The sequence below is a fragment of the Lepidochelys kempii genome, chromosome 7 (assembly GCF_965140285.1).
Source record: "Lepidochelys kempii isolate rLepKem1 chromosome 7, rLepKem1.hap1, whole genome shotgun sequence".
NCBI lineage: Eukaryota > Metazoa > Chordata > Testudines > Cheloniidae > Lepidochelys > Lepidochelys kempii.
This window is the reverse complement of record NC_136386.1, coordinates 41,853,691-41,878,463: the sequence shown is the minus strand read 5'-3', so window position 1 is coordinate 41,878,463 and position 24,773 is coordinate 41,853,691. Positions and strand designations below refer to the sequence as shown.

The 24,773-nt window shown below is 42.9% G+C and overlaps 1 protein-coding gene across 1 annotated transcript in view; it reads left to right on the top strand.

Moving 5' to 3' along the window:
- Positions 1-13,187, top strand: part of SHISA5 (shisa family member 5) — a 51,359-nt gene extending 38,172 nt beyond the window's left edge. Inside the window, exons 4-6 of the mRNA XM_073352378.2 lie at positions 5,339-5,454; positions 6,315-6,533; positions 9,776-13,187. Of these exons, the coding sequence (XP_073208479.1) occupies positions 5,339-5,454; positions 6,315-6,533; positions 9,776-9,855 (415 nt within the window). The 3' untranslated portion in view covers positions 9,856-13,187. The remainder of the gene's footprint in view (positions 1-5,338; positions 5,455-6,314; positions 6,534-9,775) is intronic.
- Positions 13,188-24,773: the final 11,586 nt, after the last annotated feature.

Genomic DNA, 24,773 nt, shown 5'->3' with positions numbered 1-24,773 from the left:
CCTTGGGTCTCCCCTAACTCCCATTTCAGTGTCTTACCTGTTGGAGAGAGAGTATGTGGTGCACACAAAGAATAGAGATGGGAGTGGGTGAGAAACACAGGATTCCCCCAATGAATTTAGAATCTCTAATGCGAGTAAATTAATTGCTTTTGTGATTTGAAATAACAAAAATGCTTGACTGGCAGATAAGTCACACTCAGGCATTAAACTGAATGAGAAAGTTGGCATAAATTCTACATGTACCCCTTAAGAAACAAACTTCACATGTAACTTATATATGCCATCTGTCAAAGATTTTGCAGTATAGGGCATATCAGAGCAATTTTATATGCAGAGGAAAAACATCCACATCATTCTTCATCCGAGTGAATCAGTTCTTTTTAAAAAAAAAAAAAAAAAAAAAAAAGTCTCTATCTGAAGCACCATAATACAGCACTAACACTCGGGCACTAACATTCAGGCTGGTATCTCTGCATTGTTGGTTGAAAGATATTAGAAAAATATAATACTCAGCAATGTTGGAAAAGATTGAATGTGTGAGTGCCACAAGAGAATATTTGTAAGGACATGTTTATATTGTGAGATTAGAATATAGCTGTTGCTATATGTTTGCTAATATCTTTGTAACTACTTTTTTGGGAATTTAGGGAGACAAGATGGGTGAGGCAACTTCTGTTGGTGAAAAAGACAAGCTTTCTAGCTTGCACAGAACTCTTCTTCAGGTCTGGGAAAGCTATTCAGTGTCACAGCTAAATACAAGGTGGAACAGATTGTTTAGCTTAAGGAGGTAACACATATTGCAAGAGATGTTTTAAGGGGACGTAGGCAGTTAACACCTCTGCAGTCATAGGACAAAGGAGGGTTAGTGGGTTATAGATTGTTGTAATGAATCCTAAATCCATTGTTTTTGTGTCCATGATTTGTAGTGTCTAGTAAAGTCATGAATTTAAGCTCCCAGATTCGACTTTCGAAGGCATTGTGCAGGTTTCCATTGAGGATGAGGACTGAGAGGTCAGAAAGAGGGATCACTTTGTGAAAAGTGTTTGCCTGCAGGTGATATGGTTGTTGTTGTCTTTCATCGTTTTTCTGTAAAAGCTCATTTGAGAGTGTAATGGGTGTATTGTATTCCTCCACATAGTTGTTAGTGAGGCATTTAGTGCACTAGATGAAGTATACCACATGTTGTGATAGGCATGTATAGGACCAATGGATCTTGTGAGATGTATTGATTTATCATAGCAGTGGAGAGATGTCTGCAGGTTTTGCATCTGATGTTTTGGCAGGATCTGGTGCCACTTTGATTTGGTGGGTCCTGAATTGTGGGGAGCTTGCTTCTGATGATGATGAGCATAGCAAGATTGGGGGGTTGTTCAAAAGCCAGTGGAGGGGGTACGGGAAAGATTTCTTTCAGGGTGTGGTCCCCATTGAGTATGGGTCGTAATTGTTTAATGATACCCCATATGAGATGCAAAGTGAGGTGGTAGGTGACAACATGGGATGTGTGATCAGAGGGTTTTTTCTGTATTGAAGCATGTTCACTCAGAGTATTTGGGTGTTCTGTTCCAGGATGCGATCTCTATTCTGGTGGAGTGTCCTCCTTTTGGTGAAGGCAGTTTTAAATGTATTATGGTGTATATCTGGAGTTTCTTTTCGAGCATATCCTGTGGTACCTGAGTGCCTGACTATAGATAAGATTTCTTTGTGTGTCTGGGGTTATTGCTGGATTTGTGAAGGTACATGTGGTAATCCGAGGGTTTCTTGTATATAGTTGTCTGTAGGGTTCCATTATTGAAGCTGATTGTGGTGTCCAGGAAGTTGATGCTAGTGTAGCAGTGTTCTAGAGACAATTTAATGGATGAGTGGTGGTTGTTGAAGTTGTAGTGGAAATCTGTTAAGGAGTTTAGGTTGTCTGTCCAGAGGATGAAAATATCATCAACATATCTCAGGTATGACATTGGTTTTGTGGTGCATTTTTGTCCAATAGTTATTCCTAGGGATGTATGAAGAGGCTGGCATACTGGGGAGCCGTTCTAGTGCTGGAGGCTTTTCCCAGGGTTTGGACAAAGTGTTTGCTTGTTGAATGTAAAATTATGGGTGAGGATGAATTGGATGAGTTTGGCAATGTATTTTGGGTGGATAACTGAGTGTTGTCCATTGTCTTGTTGATATTTAAGGCTGGCAGTGATGCTGTCATTGTGAAGGATGTTGGTATATAGGGAGGTGACCGCCACAGTGGCAAGGCTGTTACTCCGAGGGTGGTGGTTGATGTTGCAGAATGTCTGGAAGAAGTTTGTTGTGTTTTTGAGGAAACTGTCCCCTTGTGTGGGTAATGGTTTGAAGATGGTTTCTAGGAGTCCCAAAATGTTTGAATACATAATTTTTTTATTTTTTTTTAGTATTTTCTACGCATGACTTCTGTCTAGAATGTCTATCAAAGGCTTGGTAACATAGAGAAAAGTGATTCTACTTAATATGGGGGAAAGAGTTGTTCCCAACAAAACACTTTGACAGAAATAGCTTAAGTCCTGTGGTGTGGTTTGGCTGATTATTATTAGCACACCTTCTCTGTTACGCAGTTACCTAAATGACCAGGATGCTATAGCTAGCACTCTGTCAAAAAATTGGACAAAATGTTTATTACCTAGTAGTTTGGCAATAGAATGTTGTGAACTAGCTAGTTGATCAAGTAAGGAAACTATCTTCAACTTAGTCTCCACAAACAGTGGCACATAGCAAACCAGCGTTTTATAAAAACAAATGTAATTTCCTTTTACAGTTAAAAGAAGCAACCATACATGAGTTTGTCACTTTTTTTTCCTCCTTGGATTGGTCTGAGATACTACAATGTTAAGTTCAGTACAAGAATAGGCATATAAAAAGGAATCAAGCTGTCAGGGGCAGTCACAGGCAGGCTGCAACTTAGGCCTTGTCTTCACCACTAAAAAGGTGTGTGTGTTCATGTGTGTGTTTTTTTTTTTTTTTTTAAACTTCATGGTAACCAACACAGATGAGCTGTCCTGAGGTAAAAACACTATGAAGACCTGGCCACTTCAGTTTTACCATGAGGTAAACTTGCTGAGATCAACCTATGGAGGAAATATGGAGCTGTTTACCTTACAATAAAACTGAAGTGTCAGGTCTTTACTGTGTTTTTTACCTCTGGATTGCTCATTCGTGTTAGTTACCCTGAGGTAAAAAACACACACCTTTTTTAGCAGTGAAGACAAGACCTTAGTTTAAGTACTATAATATGAAGGTTTGGTGGGCAATGCAGTTGAACTGTGAGTTATATCTATATCACAATGCTGGTAAGAAAGGCCATTGTAAGTCACATAAGCAAAGAGGACAACTAGACACCAGGGCATAATTTTGTCAGTGAAGTCAATCTGTGAAATAAGAGCCAGAAATGTCTTTATTTTAAAATAAGTTAGTTTCTTAAAAACACATAAAACATGTAGCAAGACCATATGTGAAGTACTTAAATCTTCTTGTGCTGGGATTTGTGTGACTATTTCTGTATGTTTACAAACAAAATTATTCTCATATATGAATCTTTGTGCACTTGACTCCTTTCCCTCTTGTTCCTTTTGAGTATGTGCTTAAAGTATCTTGTAATGGGTCTTTGTGGCCAGTCTTAATTTGCACTAGCCATTCACTTAATAAATAACAGTACAGAGCCTTTACTTCTAATTTCACTAGTGTTTATTGGCTGCCAGCCTATTAGGCTACTGGAAAACCGAGACATGAGGCCTCAGGAATTGGTAATAGGAGCTCAGAGCCTCTCAAATTGAGGTCAGTTATTCAATTTGCCTGGGTTGTCAGTAGTGAAAACTAATCACCATCTGATAGCTATTCAGTTGCCAATGTGAAAATGGTTGTAGGCATACATATGTTTTATTTAAACTGTGATAGGAAACAAGACAGGAAGAAGGCTAGGAAATACTTTAGGCAGAAGCTCAGCAATGAAGCAGAGGGCAGGATAATTCTAAACATAATCTTGTGTTTCTTATTAAAGTTCATTGTTAAAAGAAAGTGATTTCCTGTGATTGTTTTTTACCATTGTTGGATGATGATGTGCCAGAACTTAATTCATTTTGAACTAGCATAAAGAAGAAATATATATGCCAAATTTAACTGTCCACAAGATTTTCAATCTAAGTCCACACAAAATAGCCTGAATGGATGAAGCGCTTCATTAGATTTCAAATCACAGAAAACAATAGCAGATTGTCTAAATGCATACATTTGAGCTACTTTATAATTAAAGCATAAAAGGCCTTTGCTTGAACCTAGGCATTGTGATTTATGTATCAGTAAAGAAGACTACATAGGAAGTCAGCTATAGTTGGGCTTCTAAACAATGATTTTTCAGAAAAGCTTGAGGACCAGGCACAGCAGTAAAAAGGTCTGCAGAAAATGGGAGACTTCCACTGAGTATCTAACTTTCTAGACTGAAAAGGTTAATCGGGGTAATCATTAAAAAAAAAAAAAATTCTGAGACCCTAACACCCTGTACTGTCTCCTTAGTTTGGTACTACTGAAAGAAAAGAAAAAAAAATGCCAAAGCAATCCTTGGCTTGCCTATGTTGAGACTGCCAACAAGGGTGCTATCTGTGATGAGTATTCCTGTCTCTCTAATGCAAACTACTAGATAGTCATTGGATAGTGTAATCAATTCTGGTTGCATCCAAACTGCACAAGATCCAGATCTGAAAAGACCTGCAAAACACAGGGTCTAAGACCATTGTCTGCAATCACCAAGAGGTCTGTGAAGACTTTGGAGTGGGAGACGGCTTGGAAAAAACAAACAGAACACCTGCATTCTGACTGATTCAAGCATTCCATGTTTAATGGGTGATCCACAATTTTATTAATGAAAAAAAGTTGTGTTGAGCTTCTGAAAGTTTGAGAACCACTGTCCAAAAATCCAAAATGTGACTAAAATGAGTTTGAAGCTTTATATCTCTGGTCTTGAAAGTACAAATACACACAACCACATCACAATAGAAAATATTAAACTATCCATGTTAGGGTTCAATCATGCAAAACATTTAATGCTCCCTAGGAGGTGCTGAGTGGCTTCCTGCTTGCATTGTCTTTCAGTAGATTTGAGTTCACTCAGGACCGGACCCTTAAACAGCTGTTTTACTGTTCAAATATGTGATAGTGAACAATAAATGGTAACAAAAATAGAGCTGGAATGGCACACAGACTCCTAAGTGTTTTTGCATAGCTGAAGAATGTTACTGTCAGTCTTTGTTAGTCTCTAAGGTGCCACAAGTACTCCTGCTCTTTTTACAAAAACCAGTGTGACTTTCTAGTGCCTCTTCTTTTTCAGTTTTGGGACCTTTGTGGCTATAGGGGTCACCATCTTCGTGGTGTTCGTAGTCACTGTCATTCTGTGCTTCACCTGTTCATGCTGCTGCTTGTATAAAATGTGTCGGAGGCAACAGCGTGAGTATTTGTTTATATTTTTGTTAACTTTTATCTCTCTTCAATGAAGTTTTTTGTTTTTAGTAAATAGCATCATTGTCAAACTAGCACAACTCCTCCTCTCCCCGCCCCTTCCACACACCATCACACAGAATACCAAAAGTAAGCATTTTGAGACACTTCAAACTCTGATGTAGTTATAGGAATCGCTGAATATTTTTTGACATAATTGTCTTTCCCTGTTTTCAAATGTTTTTTCTTTAGTGAGCAAATGTTGGAATAATTGATTCCTTTAAACATTCTTCCCTATGGCAGTCTCTGCAAGAGAGGGGCCATGGTAAATATATCAAGGTCCAAACAGAGCAAAAGTAACTGTGGTTGCAATTACTGAAAGGTCATTAGTGCCAGGAGATTAAACAAACCTTTTGAGAATGAGAACTACTTCCTCTCCATCTCATGCTACGTTAAAACAAGGAATCTTGATGATCTGTCTTTTGGATTATCACTGAGGAACAGATTATCTAAATCATTTCCTGAGCTAGCCATATTACGTCAATTAAAATAGGAAATTTTTGTTAATGGACAAGCTGTGTTGACTATGACTCAAAGCATCCTGTACCACTTTGTAAGGCTTAACTCCTAATTTTCTACTCTAGACATCCCACTAACTTAAACATGAGGGCCGGAGGTACCAGTCTCTGAATATGTTGGAGAAATCTGAACTGGGGTTTCTCCCTGGTGTTTACAAAGACAAATCAAACAGTGATTTCCCTTTTGGGAATAGGAAAGAATGTTCAAAATATTCCATATCTTCATTACTTCTTCTGGATGTCTGCTTGACACATCAGTAGTAAATGCTTCTTACTTTTGTATGTTTATAGCTGTAGTGACCACCACAACTTCCACCACAGTGGTCCATGCACCATATCCCCAGCAACCTGGGATACCACCTGGTTACCCAGGGGCACCCTATCAAGGATATCATCCTGTACCGGTCCAGCCACAACATGGAATGCCAGCAGCACCCTACCCAACACAGTATCCTCCACCTTATCCAACGCAACCTTCAGGACCACCAGCCTACTGTGAGACAGTGGCAGGTAAGGCCATAGCAAGAAGAGCAAAACACAACTGAAGAAGAGAAACTTCATGTTTCTTCTTTCTTCACTAGGCTCACTAGGAAGACAAATGCATTGGTAACAAATCAATGTTAATTCTATACATGAGCACCACCAGTCTGTTTGTCGGGGCACCCTTTCTTAATTAACATGCTTGGCTTTCATAGACTAACACTAATACTTCACTTCACAAAGGTGATCCGTTCTTTGTATTTATCCAAAATGGGATTTTTAGGTAAAATAGATTAAAAATGTACCATTTGATTCCATTCTAAGGGCATGTCTACACAACAAAATTAAGTCCACCTAATTTGCGGCGGCATATAGCTGCTGCAGTAAGTATATCGCTTCTGTGTGTCTATACTTTGCTCCTTGTGTCAGTGGTGCGCTTCCTCACCAGGAGCGCTTGCACAGACTGACCTGTCGGTGTGGGGCATTGAGGGATGGCTTCTGAAAGCCAGCAACCGTCGACGTAAGCAACGCTGTGTCTACACTGACCCCTCATCAACCTAACTACATCGACATTGACTCAGCATTTCTCATGGAGGTGGAGTTAAGTCGGTGTAGTGGGCAAGTTATGTCAGTGGGAGCAAAATTTTAGTGTAGACCAGGGCTATAGCTCCATGTACTATATGCGTCTCTTGCCAGTCATCACTGTTAGGATCACTTACAAATGGAAAATTACAATTTTTCTATGGAAGAAGGTTCACAGATGGCTTACAAAGGCAGCTTCAGCTTGCTTGTAGTTTAGAGGACAGGTGCTCATCTTTCAAAGTGCAATTAGACTGAAAATTCACTATAAAATATCTGTGGACCTTCCAACTAGACGAAAAGACACTTTATGTAAGTATGGATATATTTTCCTATCCTGAATAGCATGGAAAACAAGCCCACTTAGTAGCTCTTTCAAAGTACAATATTTTTAATTCCGGATGCTCAGTAAATAAAATAATTTAAAGAAAAACAGCAGAAACAAAAACATCAGGAAGTGTAGACAAAGGAAAAGAGAACTTGTGCTGGAATTTAGAATTGATTGGGCAGCACTCTACAGAAAAGATGTTTCAGATGATAGAATCAGCAAAAAGTGGATTCCTCTGTACCATTCACGATGAAATCAAGAGAGGAGGCCAGTGCTTAAGCAGAGGGAGCAAGGAGGAGAAGAGAAGTTTTGAGAACTAGAATTAGAATCTAGAGAGGGTCTTGAAAACAAGGAAGGCAGCCTTGAACTGGATTGTAAAATACAAGTCCTTCCAGTGGAGATGAAAGACTGAGATACTATGGTTGTGCTGCTTTGTACATAAGAGGAACTAGGCAGCAACACTGAGCACAAGTTGGGACTTGAGGAAGCTGTAACAAAGGAATTATGATGATCATAGCAAGGGGAGATTACCTGAAAGATCATGTCATGCTCTGTGATCATCATATCTCACAACAGCTATGTTTCCCTGGAACAATTAAACTGTTTATATCAAGGGTGAGTCTGAGTGCTGGAGACAGCTTACTCAGCAACTACCCCATTACTGTGGAAGCTGTTCCTGGAAGACATCAGAATTGCCATGAACCTCAGCACCTTCAGATAAAACAGAATGTCCACGTTGACATAACTTTATATAACACCAGCCAAAAAAGTTCCTGCTGACTGGGGGATGTGGCGGGGGGGGGGGGGGAAACATGTGAGCTTAAATTAATTTGAAAAGTGCTCAGCTAAAACAGTCATAAACTCAAAGGAGATTGGATTAGACTGTAGAGACAAATGAAAGGTCTGATTTGACGCTCATTTTTTTTGTTTTTGTCCAAGAAAAGAACTGGTTTTTGAGATGTCTGGTGAAGGAAGTTGAATACACTTGCTGAAAATGTTATGCAATGAGAAAAATCAATATTTGGGGGGGAAAAATAAATAACGTAAAATGCTGATATTTTTGTCTTGGGTAGAAAGTTGATAGGGTTTTTTATTTAAAAAAAAAAAAAAAAGAATTTTTAAGTAACTCCTAGTTGATGCTATTAACAATGTGAGCATCTCCCCAGGAGGATATTCTGTTTCTCCACCATCTGAGGAATATCTTTCAGTCCTTTATCTTCTCATCCAGTGGCTTATTTTCACTTACCTACATGACATTAACTTTTGCCTGTCTCAGTATGTGCACTGTTGCCCTCTAACCAATGGAGTGTTGGATCTTCTTACTGGTATTTGACAAGCTACTCCCTAATGAGCTGCAGCCTACAGCGGAGGAGGATTTATTATTTAGGTCCCAAAAACGTGCTTGATCCTACAAAGGAAAATGCACATAGCCCGCTGCAAAGAGCTTCCAGGCTCAGTTGTTTAAGTGTGAATATTTCTCAAGTTATCGCTAGTAAATTATTCTCCAACACAACTAAAATGCAACTTAAGCTGAATCTTTGACTTATTCAATAGGAACTAGAGCAAGGGTAGGCAAACTATGGGCCGGATCCAGCCCTTCAGGGCTTTGGATCTGGCCTACGGGATTGCCCCCCATGGTGCTGCAGGCCCCGTGCCGCTCTCAGAAGTGGCCAGCACTACGTCCCTGGGGGCGGGCAGAGGGCTCCATGCGTTGCCCTTGCCTCCGGCACCGCCCCCTGCAGCTCCCATTGGCCGGGAACAGGGAACCGTGGCCAATGGACGCTTCGGGGGAGGTACCTGGAGGCATGGCAAGGGCAGTGTTCTGGAGCCCTGTGTCCCCTCTCCCTCCCAGGGGCTGGGCAGGAATGTGGTTCTGGCCGCTTCCTGGAGCGGCACGGCGTGGGGCCAGGGCAGGCATGTAGGGAGCCTGCCCTGGCCCCAGTGCGCGCCACTGCCACCCCGGAGATGCTTTAGGTAAGCAGCGCAGGGACGGAGCCCAAACCCCTCCTGCACCCCGCCCCCCAACTCCCTGCCCTAAGCCCCCTGCCTGTACCTCGCACCCCTCCTGCACCCCAACTCCCTGTCCTGAGCTCCCTGCCACACCCTGAACCCCAACCCCCTGCCCTGAGCTCCCTCCTGCAGTCTTCACCCCTCCTCTGCCCCAATCCCTTGCCCTGATCCCATTCCTGCACACCGCACCCCCTCCTGCACGCCAACCCCCGGCCCTGCATACAATTTCCCCACCCAGATGTGACCCTCGGCCCAAAAAGTTTGCTCACCCCTGAATTAGAGCTATCATTGAAAAGTAAGTATAGAATGAGAACACTAATATGAGATACCTGTGTTGTGTTTTGGTTTTTTGCAGTTGGTGCTGGAGCGCCCTACCCAGTCAATCAACCCCCATACAATCCTGCTTACATGGACCCTCAGAAGCCCACCTATTGAATGGATTTTCTATTATGCCTCTGTGCAAAACTTTTTTGTAAAGTATAACGTGTGCTGTTTAAACCATACAGCTGTAGCACATTTTCGTAAAACGCAGCAGTCCCTCATCCCTCTGTAAAGAGAGAAATCTAAATCAGTAGCTTTTTAAAATACACTGAGCTCAGCAAGAAAAAGAATTATCACTTGAAGTTCACTCCATACCTCAAGCAAATACAACAGGAGAAACTTGCTCAAATTCCAGTGACAAAAGGGTGAAAAGGGAATAGTTCAGATATAAGAAGCATGGTAATGTGTATTGTGCAATAATTTGAAGGGTGGGTTCACAAAGAATGATCAGAAATAAGTTAAACAGTCGTCGTAAGCACCCAAAGCTGTAGCATTCATCTGCGTATTATTAAAATATTAAACCTAACTGTCAGAAAACTTTAGTAAAATTTGATCTTCCTGTTTTCAAGTTAACATGATGAATTAAGCTACACTTAACTTAGTGATTTTAAAAGGGAAATTTCCTTTGCTGGAATAGAATTGCCTTCAGAAAGGGATAGTGGAACATGTTCTTATAGCTTTTTTTCCACACTGGTTGCATTTATTTTGTGCCCATCAGGCATGCGCTTGATCTATTCCTTTCCAATTTTAAAACTCAAAACATGTCAAGTCATTAGGTGTCTTTTCACTTCCTTTGTTTAATTCTCTGATATCCCTGGCAACAAACAAACAAACCAACCCTCCATTGGTCAATTAAATAAACATGTCAAAAAGCTGAGAACCTAAGAACGCTGCATGAGAATTTTTGCTTCATTATTGCAAGTTTTGACTATGTTTTGATGATGATGGAAAAAAATTTCACCTTGATGGAACCAAGCATTGTCCCTGTGATGAAAACACTGCTTCTCAAACTTGCAGAAGAACAGTCTGGCCCAGTGCTAAATCCTGCTCACTTAAGAGAAAGGGAGATGTACCTCATGTGCCTGCCAGCAAGATCAAGCCCGGGACATCTTGAGTGTGGTTTTTTACACTAAGATAGGAACTTTATAAGGAAGACACCTCTTCCAATAAAATTAAATCTGGACTTAAAAAATACTGGGAAAAAAAAATCTCAACATGCTGTACATCAAAGATCAAATCCTGCTATCCTCCCAATTTCCACGGAGTGTAATGGGAGTTTAGACTAAGTAAAGATGGCAGGATTTGGCCCTAGAGATGCAAAGGAGCTTACTTCAGGGAAAATTGCACATGTACAGGGAGAAAAATTGTCTATCATAAGTGTCTTGTTAAAATGTTGACTTTTATAACCCATCGTGATTGTGACCAGTCACAGCATTACTTTCAATTTTAGAATTTATTTACCCAACCAGTCACAATTTTAGACACACTGCACAATCTGATTTTTTTAAAAAAGCCCTCCACAACTCTTCTCTAAAATTGAAATAGGCTTTTATTGTCCAGTGGTGAAGCTAATCAATTAACTGTTACTTCAGTGGAGCTGAACTGATGGAATATTATGACATTACTCTCATTCTGGTTTCATTTGTTTAGAGATGTTTACAAGCTGCTTGTTTTGGGGTCCTGTACTTGTCATAGGTTAAATATAAATATATATCAAGTTTGTTTGTACAGACATGATCTTGTCACTGATAGCGTTGTTTATCTTGCCTCTAACTGCAGAATGGCTGTGACTGAAACTAACTTTCAAAAACAGCTTTGACTATACTTCAACTTAGTATCAGACGGTAGGAATAGAAATTAAAAGGCAGTCTATACCTGGATTTTTCAACCTTCGTTTGAGATGGTCTCCAGGGAATTTCACAAACTTTCAGCAAGTGTCCAGCATTCCAATAGGAGACTCTGTGTCTGCCTTGTTACATAGCACCAAGGGGAGCACTTGTGCTAATAACATTAAATGGGGCCATGAAACAGGCACAACGAGGGAGTTGAGTTATACAGTGCATGGTGCATTTTCTTCCCTGCTTCGCAACCAGAAGATGGGGTAGCACCTCACTGTAAATACTGCACTTTTGGAGCTGTGTGGGAACAGCTGGAGAGGAGCGGGGAGACCAGCTGAGAAGTTTCTGCTGTGGTATGTTCCCCTAGAAATCCTGTATGTCTTATGCCAGAAAACACTTCAGAAAATAATTCCTTTTCTGTAGCTTCTACCAGTGTGAGTGGCTGGACGATTAGGAGTGCAGAGGTGCAGTAGAGGGGACCAAGATCATCACAGAAACCAGATTAGACAGCTGCCAGGGTAGAGGCTGAACAGAAAGGGGCAGCTATTCAGCACAGATGACCTGAGGCCCTCAGAGTTGGGGCTGGGATTTTCCATAGTAGTTTGGTTCTTTGATTACAAAGCTGGGGCCTCTGCATTTTTGACCTTTCTTCTGCTTAAAGTGGTAACTCCAGTGAGGTGTGGTACAATTTTGGACATAACTATTCCTCTTGGGCTTTCCCATTTAAGGGAAGAGCATGGCACAAGGTGAACTTTGTGTGTAGGCATATATCCTGCCTATGTGACTTACAATCCCCTAGCCCCGAGAAAATAGTCCATGTACAGAGGATCCATAGTAGAGATATTGTAAACCAGATACTGTACAATGGACAGTCAGGATAATTTCAGGATGGTGAGAGAGACATGCTATCTGAGGATAGGAGAATATCATGTGATTAGGGGTAGGATAAGAACTGCATGTGTGGTATCCTTTCCTCACTATGTATATGTTAATGGCAGCTGTATGTTAGTAATGAAGAATTGCTTAATGAATTAATTACTCCTGGAGCTGGACAGGGTGAAGGAGGAGGAAATGGGTGCAGATTTATACATTTTCCTGTTTCATAGTGGAAGTACTTAACTCAATTTCTCATTCTTAGTGTATAGTGAATATTAATCATAGCTAAAAGATGGACATTGGACCAAAATCTGTTGTTTCCATGTAACCCAGTGAATTCTGTTTCTATTTAACTCATGTAGTTATGTTAATAGTGGGTGTAATTAAGAGCAGAAAGTCTTATTTTATGCATTGATAACACGTTAGTCAAAAGTAGCTTATATATTGCAAATGTAAAACTGATAGTGTTAAGGGAGAGGGGGAATGGAATTCAAACTTTACATGTTTCAAAAGTTAAGTGTTTTTATAAACTCTGTAAGTGCCTTTATTTCAAAAAGTAGTGAATTAAATACAGTAGAATATTCTGTTGTACTAATATACCATATAATTTAGGGTTTTTTCTCAATTATAACCTTGCTTTGTAAGTAGATTGTAGTTACATGTGAGAAGTATTCAGAAGAACTGGCATAAAGTCTGTACATCTATTTATAATAAATGCAAATGTCTGAAGTATATAGTGTCCATTTTGTTTACATATTACTTTGAAAGCTGTCACATTTAAAAGTGTGCCTGTTTAGCTACGTGTTACTCCAGTGTGTTTGACAGTTCTAACGTTAGTATTTCTAGTCATCTTGTATGGTGAATATATTGCTCATGGTTGCTGCCACTTCAGACTTAAGTCTTTTCAACAAAAATGGGCATGGCAGGGGCAAGACAAACTTCTCTGTGATATATGCCATCATGTGCCAGCAATGCCCCTCTGCCATGTACATTGGTCAAACTGGATAGTCTCTACGCAAAAGAATAAATGGACACAAATCAGATGTCAAGAATTATAACATTCATACACATTGTAAGGAGAGTGATCACTTTAGATAAGCTATTACTAGCAGGAGAATGGGGTGGGAGGAGGTATTGTTTCATGGTCTCTGTGTATATGTCTTCTGCAGTTTCCACAGTATGCATCCGATGAAGTGAGCTGTAGCTCACGAAAGCTTATGCTCAAATAAATTGGTTAGTCTCTAAGGTGCCACAAGTCCTCCTTTTCTTTTTGCGAATACAGACTAACACAGCTGTTACTCTGAAACCATTCATAAACCAGTCGGAGAACACTTCAATCTCTCTGGTCACGCAATTACAGACATGAAGGTTGCTATCTTACAACAAAAAAACTTCAGCGAGAAACTGCTGAATTGGAATTCATTTGCAAATTGGATACTATTAATTTAGACTTAAATAGAGACTGGGAGTGGCTATTTCCCCTTGTTTTTTCCTAGCCCCCCCCGCCCCCCCAGACATTCTGGTTAAACTTGGATTTATGCTGGAAATGGCCCACCTTGATTATCATACACATTGTAAGGAGAGTGGTCAGTTTGGATGAGCTATTGCCAGCAGGAGAGTGAATTTGTGTGTAGCGGGGGGTGAGAACCTGGATTTGTGCTGGAAATGGCCCACCTTGATTATCATGCACATTGTAAGGAGAGTGGTCACTTTGGATAAGCTATTACCAGCAGGAGAGTGAGTTTGTGTGTGTGCGTTTTGGAGGGGGTGGGGGGTGAGAAAACCTGGATTTGTGCTGGAAATGGCCCACCTTGATTTTCATACACATTGTAAGGAGAGTGGTCACTTTGGATGGGCTATTACCAGCAGGAGAGTGGGGTGGGAAGAGGTACTGTTTCATGGTCTCTGTGTATATAATGTCTTCTGCAGTTTCTACAGTCTGCATCCAATGAAGTGAGCTGTAGCTCACGAAAGCTTATGCTCAAATAAATTGGTTAGTCTCTAAGGTGCCATAAGTACTCCTTTTCTTTCTCTGTTACCTTGGCAATATTGTTCAAACCTAATCTAAAAGGATCATTTGTAAAGCATTATCTGGATTAGGATTAAAGGCGTGATATTAGAATGCATTAGCCAACACATTCCAACACTATGGGAAAGTCTAGTGTAGACAATGGAGTACAGACTTAAACACACATTAAACTGATTGATTAAAGCTGATGCACCCCCGTGCTTCAACTTGACCAATGTAGCATGTGTTAAGAGCGGTGTGCTACGTCTTCCATGTTAAAACATTTGAGCTAACACATTCTAACAACCTTTTACTCTAGTGTAAACAAGGTGTATGAGTAAGCTTTTCTGATTCTGCCTAAAAGAGCATATCTGTCCAAAATGAGGTGGTGATTTTGTAATATGGATACTGTGTACTAGAAATTGAATTTAGACTTCCCACTCATTTCATATAGGTCACTGAGAAGTCTTGAGTTAAACAATTGAAGGGTTCTGTGTCCCTTTATTAGAGTATTGAACTATCAGGCTCCCTATAATCTTCAATTGTAAAAAATTTGCTTTTAGGTTGGCATTTATTTACCTTGGAATAATCAAGAGTATTACATGGATCTCATTCCACCTGGATTGTAGCAATGTTTCGTATATAATTTGATGATTAGTGTACAGGTGAAGTGTAGAAACTTTATTTCACACTGTCCTCAACTAAATTGCTCTTGACATATTAGACAGTCAGCAGATACATACAGTCCAATCCCAAAATTAATCAGACTGCAGGTAGCTAGTGTCATTCTTGTTTTGTAAACTGTTTAGGCTGGAAACTGTATCTGGGTCTACTGAGATTGTAATAAATCAATAAATTTAACCAGTTTTCTGTCAGCCACTTACCTACCAAGTCATATCTGATGCTTTTCTTCATAACTTCTTCCCTTCATCTATTTTTTCCATGATTTTACAGTAGTTTTTCTTTTGCTACATGACCAAAATTTGAAACGAACAGGATCTGCTCAGATGGCCTCCAGGCCTGGAACTAGGAAGGAGGACCTGGTCCTTGGTTTATAAATCCTCACTGTCTTCCCTGGCAGCAGCTCATTGTTTCAAAGAACCTTGACCTTTTAAAATGGATAAGCAGAATATTGTATAAAGGAGGAACACCTTGCTTCCAAATACAATTAGTTAGCCTCAAATATTGAAAGAAAAAGGTAAGGCATATTGCATCTTTCACCATGGTGAAAGAGAAAGGTGAGGCTCTCATAATTTTAAGCAACTGTTCCTTATGTTACACTCTGCATTTATTTTCCCATGAAAGAAGTTGGCACAAATCTCAAAATCCATGGACGGGGAGGATGGGACACTGAGGTGAAGAATCAAAGTTATGCCAAACAAGCAATTCTCTCCTAGTTTCCCCAATGTGGAAACTTAGTATGTAAAATAACTTGTCAGTTTAAATTAGGCTGTGAACTAGAGTCTGTTCTTCTCAAATCACGTCTGTTCAGTAGGGATATACCCTACTCACAAAGTCTTACGGTTTTAAACAGTTTGAGTTCCTTGGGAAAAAGACACCAAAATTAAGCACACTGGAAACCAGCTAATACAGATAACAGGAGTAAAGGTCTGTGACACTGCCCCCATATTATATGATATGAGAATTATGATGCATCTGGTACAAGATGCATCTTGTGAGGTGTCACTGAAAAAATTGATTGATTACCCTATTTGTGTGCATGTATCATTTTTGTATCTGAAGTTATGAATATTGACTATATCTGTATTTCAAATGTAGTTACATGTGGGTAACACCCACTAGACAAGATGCTTCCACTCTAAACAGCTGGTTGTGAAGGGTCTATTCAAGGTAATGGGCTATTAGGGGAAACAATAGGCATTAGGAGAAGCTTGTCCCCCACCTGGTGAGCCTTCCTGAGAAGGCTCCAGACAGCCAGAGCGTAATGGTTGCTGTGATTCAGCAAGTGCATGTGACCAGACCACATGACACTGAACTCCATTTTGATACCTCTACTTTTCTACAAGCTGAACTAGGAATGGAGTTTGGAACAAAGAGTTCCCGCCCTATGGAAAAGCTATATAAGGTGGATTGTGACATCATCTCTAGGACTCACTCTCCCTGCAAGAGAACTCCTGGAAACACCTGAGGAACAACAACTGAACTGGGGAAGTGCTGGTTCTCAGATAAAGGGATTTCTAACCTGTGTACGGAAACTTGGTGGACTGCTTGTATCATCAGTCAGGGTGAGAAATTGCTAATTCAGATCCTAGCCATCTAGTACGCTAGATTTAGTGTGCGTTTTTGCTTAGTTGCTAGGTAATCTGCTTTGATCTTGTTGCCGGCACCCAGGGCCGAGAGGCTGAACAACGGCTTGAGTGGTTCGTTACCCGGTGTGCTACACCCAATAATCACAACGGGGTGGAGAAGCAGAAAAGTTTATTTGAAGCTTCAAATAGGTACAGGGAGATTTGAATTTCAAATCCTGTACACAGAGCAGGAAATTACACAGGCTTTTATACATCCTTTTTTTCAGCATACTTATCCAATAGCAAGCTGCCCCAAGTATCCATATAGCCAGCCAATCCAGTTCCCAGCTAGTTCCCTGTATCATTTATTAAACTATACATAAAGCTGCTTTATTCAGCATTGTTCTTTCATATCTGCCCTGTGTGGCCTTGCTTAGTTTTAGGCAGTCTGACTCTGCAACATATTGTTGCAGATTCTCAGCATAACTGCTGTGTGTGTCTCCAGGTGGGGGGGGCCAAGGACACTCAGGCCTAGTACGCAGAGCTGCTGCGAGTGCCTCCAGGCGGGGGGGGGGGCAAGGACACCTGGGCCTAGTGCGAGGGGCTTCATCGACACTCGTGGTCTTCCATCCCCTCGAGTTACCTAGTGGCCATGCCCCAGTGTCCCCAACAACTCCCCCCTTTGAGAACACTCAACAACCTTGGCTCTGAGTTTTTTTACTTGGGCTACTTATTTTTTTACAATAGGACTTTGCATAAGCACTTTGTGATAGCCCTGAAGAGAATGACTTATTAACTTTTGCAAAAGGGCCCTAACACATGATACTGCACAGCATAATACAAGCAATACAGGAAAGAGAAGTTTTAATAGCAGGCTAAATAAACCACCAAGCCAAGACGACAAACCCCAGCCTGAAAACAAGGTTTGCAACTAATCGTTCTCTGGGGCAGTATAGGCAACCTGTGCTCTGGCTCGGGCATGGGCCTTAGCCTGTACCACCTTTTTATAGATTTTATAACTGCTATTATTTACATATACACAACATTGGGGTCCGATGAGGGCACAAACCCCTCCTTGGGATGCCAAGAGATAGTCCAAAGCCAGTCTGTTTTGGAGGGAAAACGTTCTGAGCTGCTGTATCTTTTTATTTAATGTTTTTACTGCTGACCCTAAATTACTAACCAAGTCCTCTAACTCTAAGGCCACCTTCTCAAGTACCATTTGCAGCCTTATAGTATAGTGGCCTATGCATGCCATGGCTAGCCCGGTAAACAGTGGCACTATTCCCAGTACAGAGCACCCTACAAGCTTTTTGGTTGTGAGGGGTTTCTTCATATTGCCCTTCAATGCCATAGTCAGTCGCCGCAGGGTCTTTTTTCGTGACTCAACAGAGGTGTTTTGGGCATTTCTAATTTTTCCTTTGGGCAGTGTGGCAGTTATTGACAGATGAGGAACTCCATGAGCTATATAACAGCTACCTGTCCAGTTGGCTGACAGCACCTTGTAAGCCTTTCAGCCACATACAAAATAGTGACCCTGTAGGGCCCAGTAAGGACTGTTTCTTAAGGGGATTTCTGGGATATTTAAGGCTGCTTTGGCTGCTTTTTTAAATAATTTATATGCCCCTAAGGGGGCATTTTATTTTTTTGATTAAATATGAGTGGGGGCGTTTTTAATTGTGCCGTTCAAATTACACTTGCCATAGGGACCATTACAAACCAACCATTGGCTTGCTACATTGGAGATATTAACTGGACGGCAAGTTACATTTCCAAACCTTTTTTTTTTGTGGTAAGAGTATTTGTAAGAGTTTTTCTAAAAGGGGAGGAACCATTACACCCATACTGTTGGCCTCCCCTTTTGGTCTTTATTTAATACCCATTAACCCACTGTGTAATAACACAAGAGCTTTTTTCCACAGGATGCCCATAGTGATTAGATTAGTTTAGTTTCAGGTAAAACATAACACTTCCTCAGTGAGTACTGCAACTGAATACTCCTGGTCCTGATAGGTGGCTTGCTGTAAAGAGGTCTTATTCCAGAATGGCGAGTCCGTTCTTTCCTGCTCTTTGGTGGTGGCTAATTCTGCTCGGGTCAAGGGCAGCATGTCAACAGGCATTCCCATTTTGGGGGGACAGTGGAGTTGGAGCACATACACAGCAATCAGTATGGTTTGTTAAATTAGCAACATGGTGCGCAAGCAAAACAAAGGAGTTATGCTCCCGCTATGCACAGTTTGGAAATACCAATACAGAGAACAACGTTACCCAATTAATTATCACCAGAGTTTTTCCAGCCCAGGGTCTCCAGTACCTGGGTGGGCCCATTTTAGCATTAAGGTGCCTGCTATTTGTGTCTTTTAAACAGTAGCTTTAGCCCGAGATCATCAGTAGATGAGGAGTCAGCAGGTTGGATGGTCCACTGTTCTGTTGACGAGGGGGTGGGTACTGCCTTCAGACGAGAGTAATGGATCCAGTTCTTGTGTCCCTCGATCTTTGCCACTGTATGGGAGATCAGCAGGACGGTATAGGGTCCTTTCCACTTTTCCTGGAGAGGCTCGTCTTTCCAGGTGCGAACAAGCACAGAGTCACCGGGCTGTAAGGAGTGGACGGGAGAGTCCAAGGGGAGAGGCTGGGAATCCTTGGTATACCTGTGAAGAGACAAGAGAACAGCAGACAGGCAACACATATACTGTGACAAAAAAACCATTACCCAACTCCCATTCCTCTGACAGAACCGGGGTGCCATTCATAGGCCATGCCCTTCCACACATAATTTCAAAGGGACTGAGCCCTAATCTACCCTTTGGGAGAACGCGGATATGGAGTAGGATGAGGGGCAAAGCATCAGGCCATCGCAGTGAGGCTTCTTGGCACACTTTTGAGAGATGCTGTTTAAGGGTCTGATTGGTACGCTCCACTACCCCACTGGCTTGCGGTCTCCAGGGCGTATGGAGTTTCCAGGGGACCTGTAAGGCATGTGAGATGCTTTGAATGATTTTTGATGTGAAGTGTGTCCCGTTGTCAAATTCCATCCACAGGGGGAGTCCAAAGCGAGGAATGATCTCCTTAACAAACTTGAAGGCCACTGTTCTGGCAGTGCAGTTACGGCATGGGAAGGCTTCTGGCCATCCGCTGAACCGACCCACTATAACAAGGAGATATTTGAACCCTTGGGTCCGGGGAAACTCAGTAAAGTCTATTTGCCACACTTGTCTAGGGCCCGGAGTGGGTTCTAGGGCAGCTGGTGGCACAGGATGTCCCGGTCGGGGGTTATTCTTTTGGCAGACTAAGCAGTCCGCTTGTACCTGGGCAGCCAGGGGTCGGAGTCCGGAAGTGATAAAATATTTTCCCATTAGTTGGATAAGTGCTTCCCTGCCAGCATGAGTGGTTTGATGTAGTTTCTGCAGCACTGGCCGGATTAGGCCCTTTGGTAAGAGGACCTTCCCTTCTGGGGAATGGAGCCATCCCTCCTTTACCCGGAGACTGAGTTTGTCAGTTAGCTGTCTCTCCTCCCCAGAGTACTGAGGGGTTGGAAGCTCCCCTACTGATGGGATAAGGGCATGCATATGGGCGTTCTCAGTCTGAGGGGATGGCAGGGTGGCAGCATGCTTAGCCTCTCTATCTGCCCGGGCGTTACCTCTGGCCACATCTTGATCCTCCCTTTGATGGGCTTTACAGTGTACCACCGCCACTTCCGAGGGGAGTTGTACAGCTTTTAGGAGCCGGAGGATTTGGGGCCCATACTTGACTGGGGAGCCTTGGGCTGTCAGCGTTCCCCTTTGCTTCCATGGGCCAGCATGAGCATGCAGCACACCAAAAGCATACTTTGAATTAGTAAAAATGTTGACCCGCTTTCCTTTTGACAGTTCAAGTGCACGGGTCAGGGCGATTAGTTCGGCAAGCTGGGCAGAGGTCCCAGCAGGCAAACCTTCAGTTTCCACAGTGTCATGGAGCGTCACAACAGCATAACCCGCCCTCCTTTGCCCATCTATTACAGTACTGCTACCATCAGTGTACCACTCATAATCTGCATTTGGGAGAGGTACATCCTTTAAATCCGGACGGCTGGAGTACTGGGCATGTATGATTTTTAAACAGTCATGTTTCTGTTCCTTTGTTTTTGGCAAGAGAGTGGCTGGGTTAAGGGAGGGGCAAGGCTGTAAGGTGACTTTAGAGTTCTCTAACAGCTTAGCCTGGTACCGGGCAATCCGAGCCTGGGTGAACCAAAGCCCTCCCTTTGCATCCAATAAGGCTCGGACCATATGGGGAGTATAGATTTCCATAACCCCTCCCAATGTTAGCTTCTCCGCTTACTCAAGCACTAGGGCAGTAGCTGTGACCACCCGTAAACATGCCAGCCAACCCTTTGCAACCTGATCCAATTGCTTAGAAAAATAAGCCATGGGATGTCTCCATGCTCCTAACTGCTGTGTGAGCACTCCTAGGACCACCCCCCTTCGTTCATGTACATACAACTGAAAACGGCTTAGAGAGATCCGGCAGGTCCAGAGCTGGGGCTTCCATCAGTTTTCTTTTCAGGATTTTAAATGCCCTGTCAGCCTCTAGGGTCCAATAGAAGGGGTCATGATCTGCTCCTTTTACACAGTAGTACAGGGGTTTAGGCCATAGTCCAAACTCTGGGATCCTGCAAAAGCTTGCCATACCCCGAAATGCCCTGAGCCGCTTACAATTATTTGGAGAGGAACTTGACAGACAGCTTCCTTTCTTTTTTTTTTTTTTTTTTTTTGCTTGAATGCTGACGCTTCCCTTGCCTTAGCTGTAACCTGATCCCTCTCCACCTCAGACAACAGGGTTTTCAGGAGGATATTACAGTCGTCTCAATCCAGCTTGTGACTACTGAGGCACCCCTTAAAGACTGAAATAAACCTGCTTGGGTTCGTTGAGAATTCCCCAGCCTGTGTTTTAAAAGCTGCTAAGTCTATTGGATTGAATGGCACACTAAACTTGCATAGTGGTAGCCTGACGTCCATTTGCCCCGGGCAAGCCATAATAGTCTCGGTAAGCAAAGGATAGAGTACCACCAAAGGGGCAATCTCTGTAACCTGAGGCATCCTACCCTTATAAGGTGGAGGTGTGGGGGCTGAAGGGGACACCCGCTCTGCCATTACAGTGGGGGTGGGGGTCTGGGGACTAACATTAGCTACTACCGAATCAGTTGGAGTCAAATTACAACTTTGCAGAATTACAGCTTTGTTCTATTTTTTAAAGCCATAAACGCTTGTGCGTACAAATATTTATTCAATTTATTTATTTATTTGACAAAACAAAACTAATTGGAGGATCGTGTTGCAATTAATTGACCTTCCTGGTGGCCACCACTCCTGGTCCTCTAGTTGATATTGAGGCCAGTTAACTGTACAGAATTGTTTTAATTGGCTCTTAGTCATTGGATTCGCACCAAATACCTTCTAGTTTGCTAGAATGCACTCTAGGGGCGTACACCGTGCCCTAACCCCTGAGCTCTGTCCCTGTCCCATGCCTACAGGGTAACTCTGGGCGTCCCTAGGTTCCAACAGAGCATACAATCCGGATTTTAAAAGGTTCCTACCTTATTCAAGGGACCGGTTCTTCACCGTGGCCTGCAGCTGCTCCTCCCCCATGTCTAAAGGGACCGGTTGTTCACCGCCGTCCACAACTGCTTCTCCACTATATAAGTGCGTTGCACCATTGTGCCCTCCGGGTCGATCAAATCGCGTCTCCTCAGAGGCCCCCGATGAACTCACCAGTGCGCGCTGGGCGTCGGTACTCGTGGCAATCCTCGACCTCCAGGAAGGGTCCGGGCAAGGCTAAATTGCAGCCTCGTCGCCCACCCAGGGACGCCAAAAGCTGTTGCCGGCACCCAGTGCCGAGAGGCTGAACAACAGCTTGAGTGGTTCGTTACCCGGTGTGCTATACCCAATAATCACAATGGGGTGGAGAAGCAGAAAAGTTTATTTGAAGCTTCAAATAGGTACAGGGAGATTTGAATTTCAAATCCTGTACACAGAGCAGGAAATTACACAGGCTTTTATACATCCTTTTTTTCAGCATACTTATCCAATAGCAAGCTGCCCCAAGTATCCATATAGCCAGCCAATCCAGTTCCCAGCTAGTTCCCTGTATCATTTATTAAACTATACATAAAGCTGCTTTATTCAGCATTGTTCTTTCATATCTGCCCTGTGTGGCCTTGCTTAGTTTCAGGCAGTCTGACTCTGCAACATATTGTTGCAGATTCTCAGCATAACTGCTGTGTGTGCCTCCAGGCGGGGGGGGCCAAGGACACTTGGGCCTAGTACGCAGAGCTGCTGCGACTGCCTCCAGGCGGGAGGGGGGGGCCCAAGGACACCTGGGCCTAGTGCGAGGGGCTTCATCGACACTCGTGGTCTTCCATCCCCTCAAGTTACCTAGTGGCCATGCCCCAGTGTCCCCAACAATCTGCTGGCTATCACTTAAAATCTCTCTTTGTCGTTAATAAACTTATTTTAAGCTTTATCTAAACTAGTGTGCCTTTAAGTGAAGTGTCTGGGGAGGATCTCAGCTCTGTGAGCAACGGTTGCTGCATACCTTTCCCACGTTTAGAGGAAGGCAAACTTTATTAATGAGTTTTACCTTGTACAAATCCCTGTGCAGCATAAGATTATATAATTCTGGGTTTATACTCTAGCAGGGGGTACAAGTTTGGGGAGCTAGGAAATTGGCTGTCTGTCTTTGAGTGGCTTAGAGTAAAGCACCCAGGTAACTCAATTGGGTGTGTGGTGCTAACTGCCAGCCTCACCAGGCCCTCTTATCTCCAGCAAAGCAGTGTGAGCAGAGTGGTTAGAGGGGTACAGCAGTTCCTAGGGCTCCCAGACTGCACCCGGGAGGTGACAACCCCTCATACCACTGTAGGAGGGCAAGAGCCTGCAAAACACAGAATAGGTTTCTCTGCCTGGCTCCCACCAATCTACTGGACAGGAGCCTGCACAGTTGGTGTAAGATCCCCTGAAGGATACCCTCCCATATCTTAATTTTAGTACCTGTATGTTTGGTCAAAGGTTACCAGTTGGGTGTAAAATAATTTCAGGAACTAAATAGTTGAACTTTGGTGTAAGGCACAAAACTCCTCCCTCTGCAGCACTGCTAGGGCTCAGGCATGCTGCTTCACAGAGCCTGGCACGCTGAGAAGCTTGGCTGTACTCATGAGTGGAGGAGCTGAAACGGGGCCAATCCAGCAAGTGCTTCCCTGCAGAAGATGTTTCAAATCTGTCCGTGGGGGACTGGAACATGTTTTACTTCCTTGCTGAAAGTGAAAGCTCTAGAGCCCTTTGGCAAGCTTGCCAGCTCCAGCCCATGCCCCGCCATGGAGAAGAGAAGGTGCTACGGGTAACAGGGGAACAATTGAGAAAGAAGCAATTGCAGGGCAGTAACAGTCTCCGCTGCACATGGAGGAATAAGGGAGTACTAGTATCCAACCACTAGCACTAGTGTAAATACTAGCTTTTTATATCATTACCCCACCAAGAGGGCAGTGATGAAGGCCTTTATTTAAAATGGAAATTCTGCCCTTACTCTCAGTGAGCCCACCCACCACATTAGTGCTAGAATTAGACCATGCCCCCCTGACTCTACCAATGCTTTCATTGCCTGTTTTTGAATGACAGGGCATAAGCACGACAACAGAAATACTACTAAAAGGGTCTCACAGCTGACAGGTTTCAGCAGGACAAGTGCATTGCACTCAGCAGGTGCTTCTTGCCTTCCTCCATTACTCCCCCCCCCTCCCCGCCACCACACACACACACACTGCTCCTCCTTTCTACCACAGAGGTCTGTGAACTTGCCCACCTCCCCCCCCCTTACCTCCACCCCTAGGCCCCTGATTCCCTCCTCACTACAGGGGTCTGCAACTGCCATTGCTAAGTTAACATAATTCCAACCATAAGCCTAGCTCCCCCAACACCGCTTCCTCAGTTCTTTACTCTGCCTCCCGTTTCCTTCCCCCACTTCCACTCTTCTTTCCACTCCTTCTGGGTATCCATTTCGCCTCACGGTGCTTTCCCGCTTTTCCACCAGCCA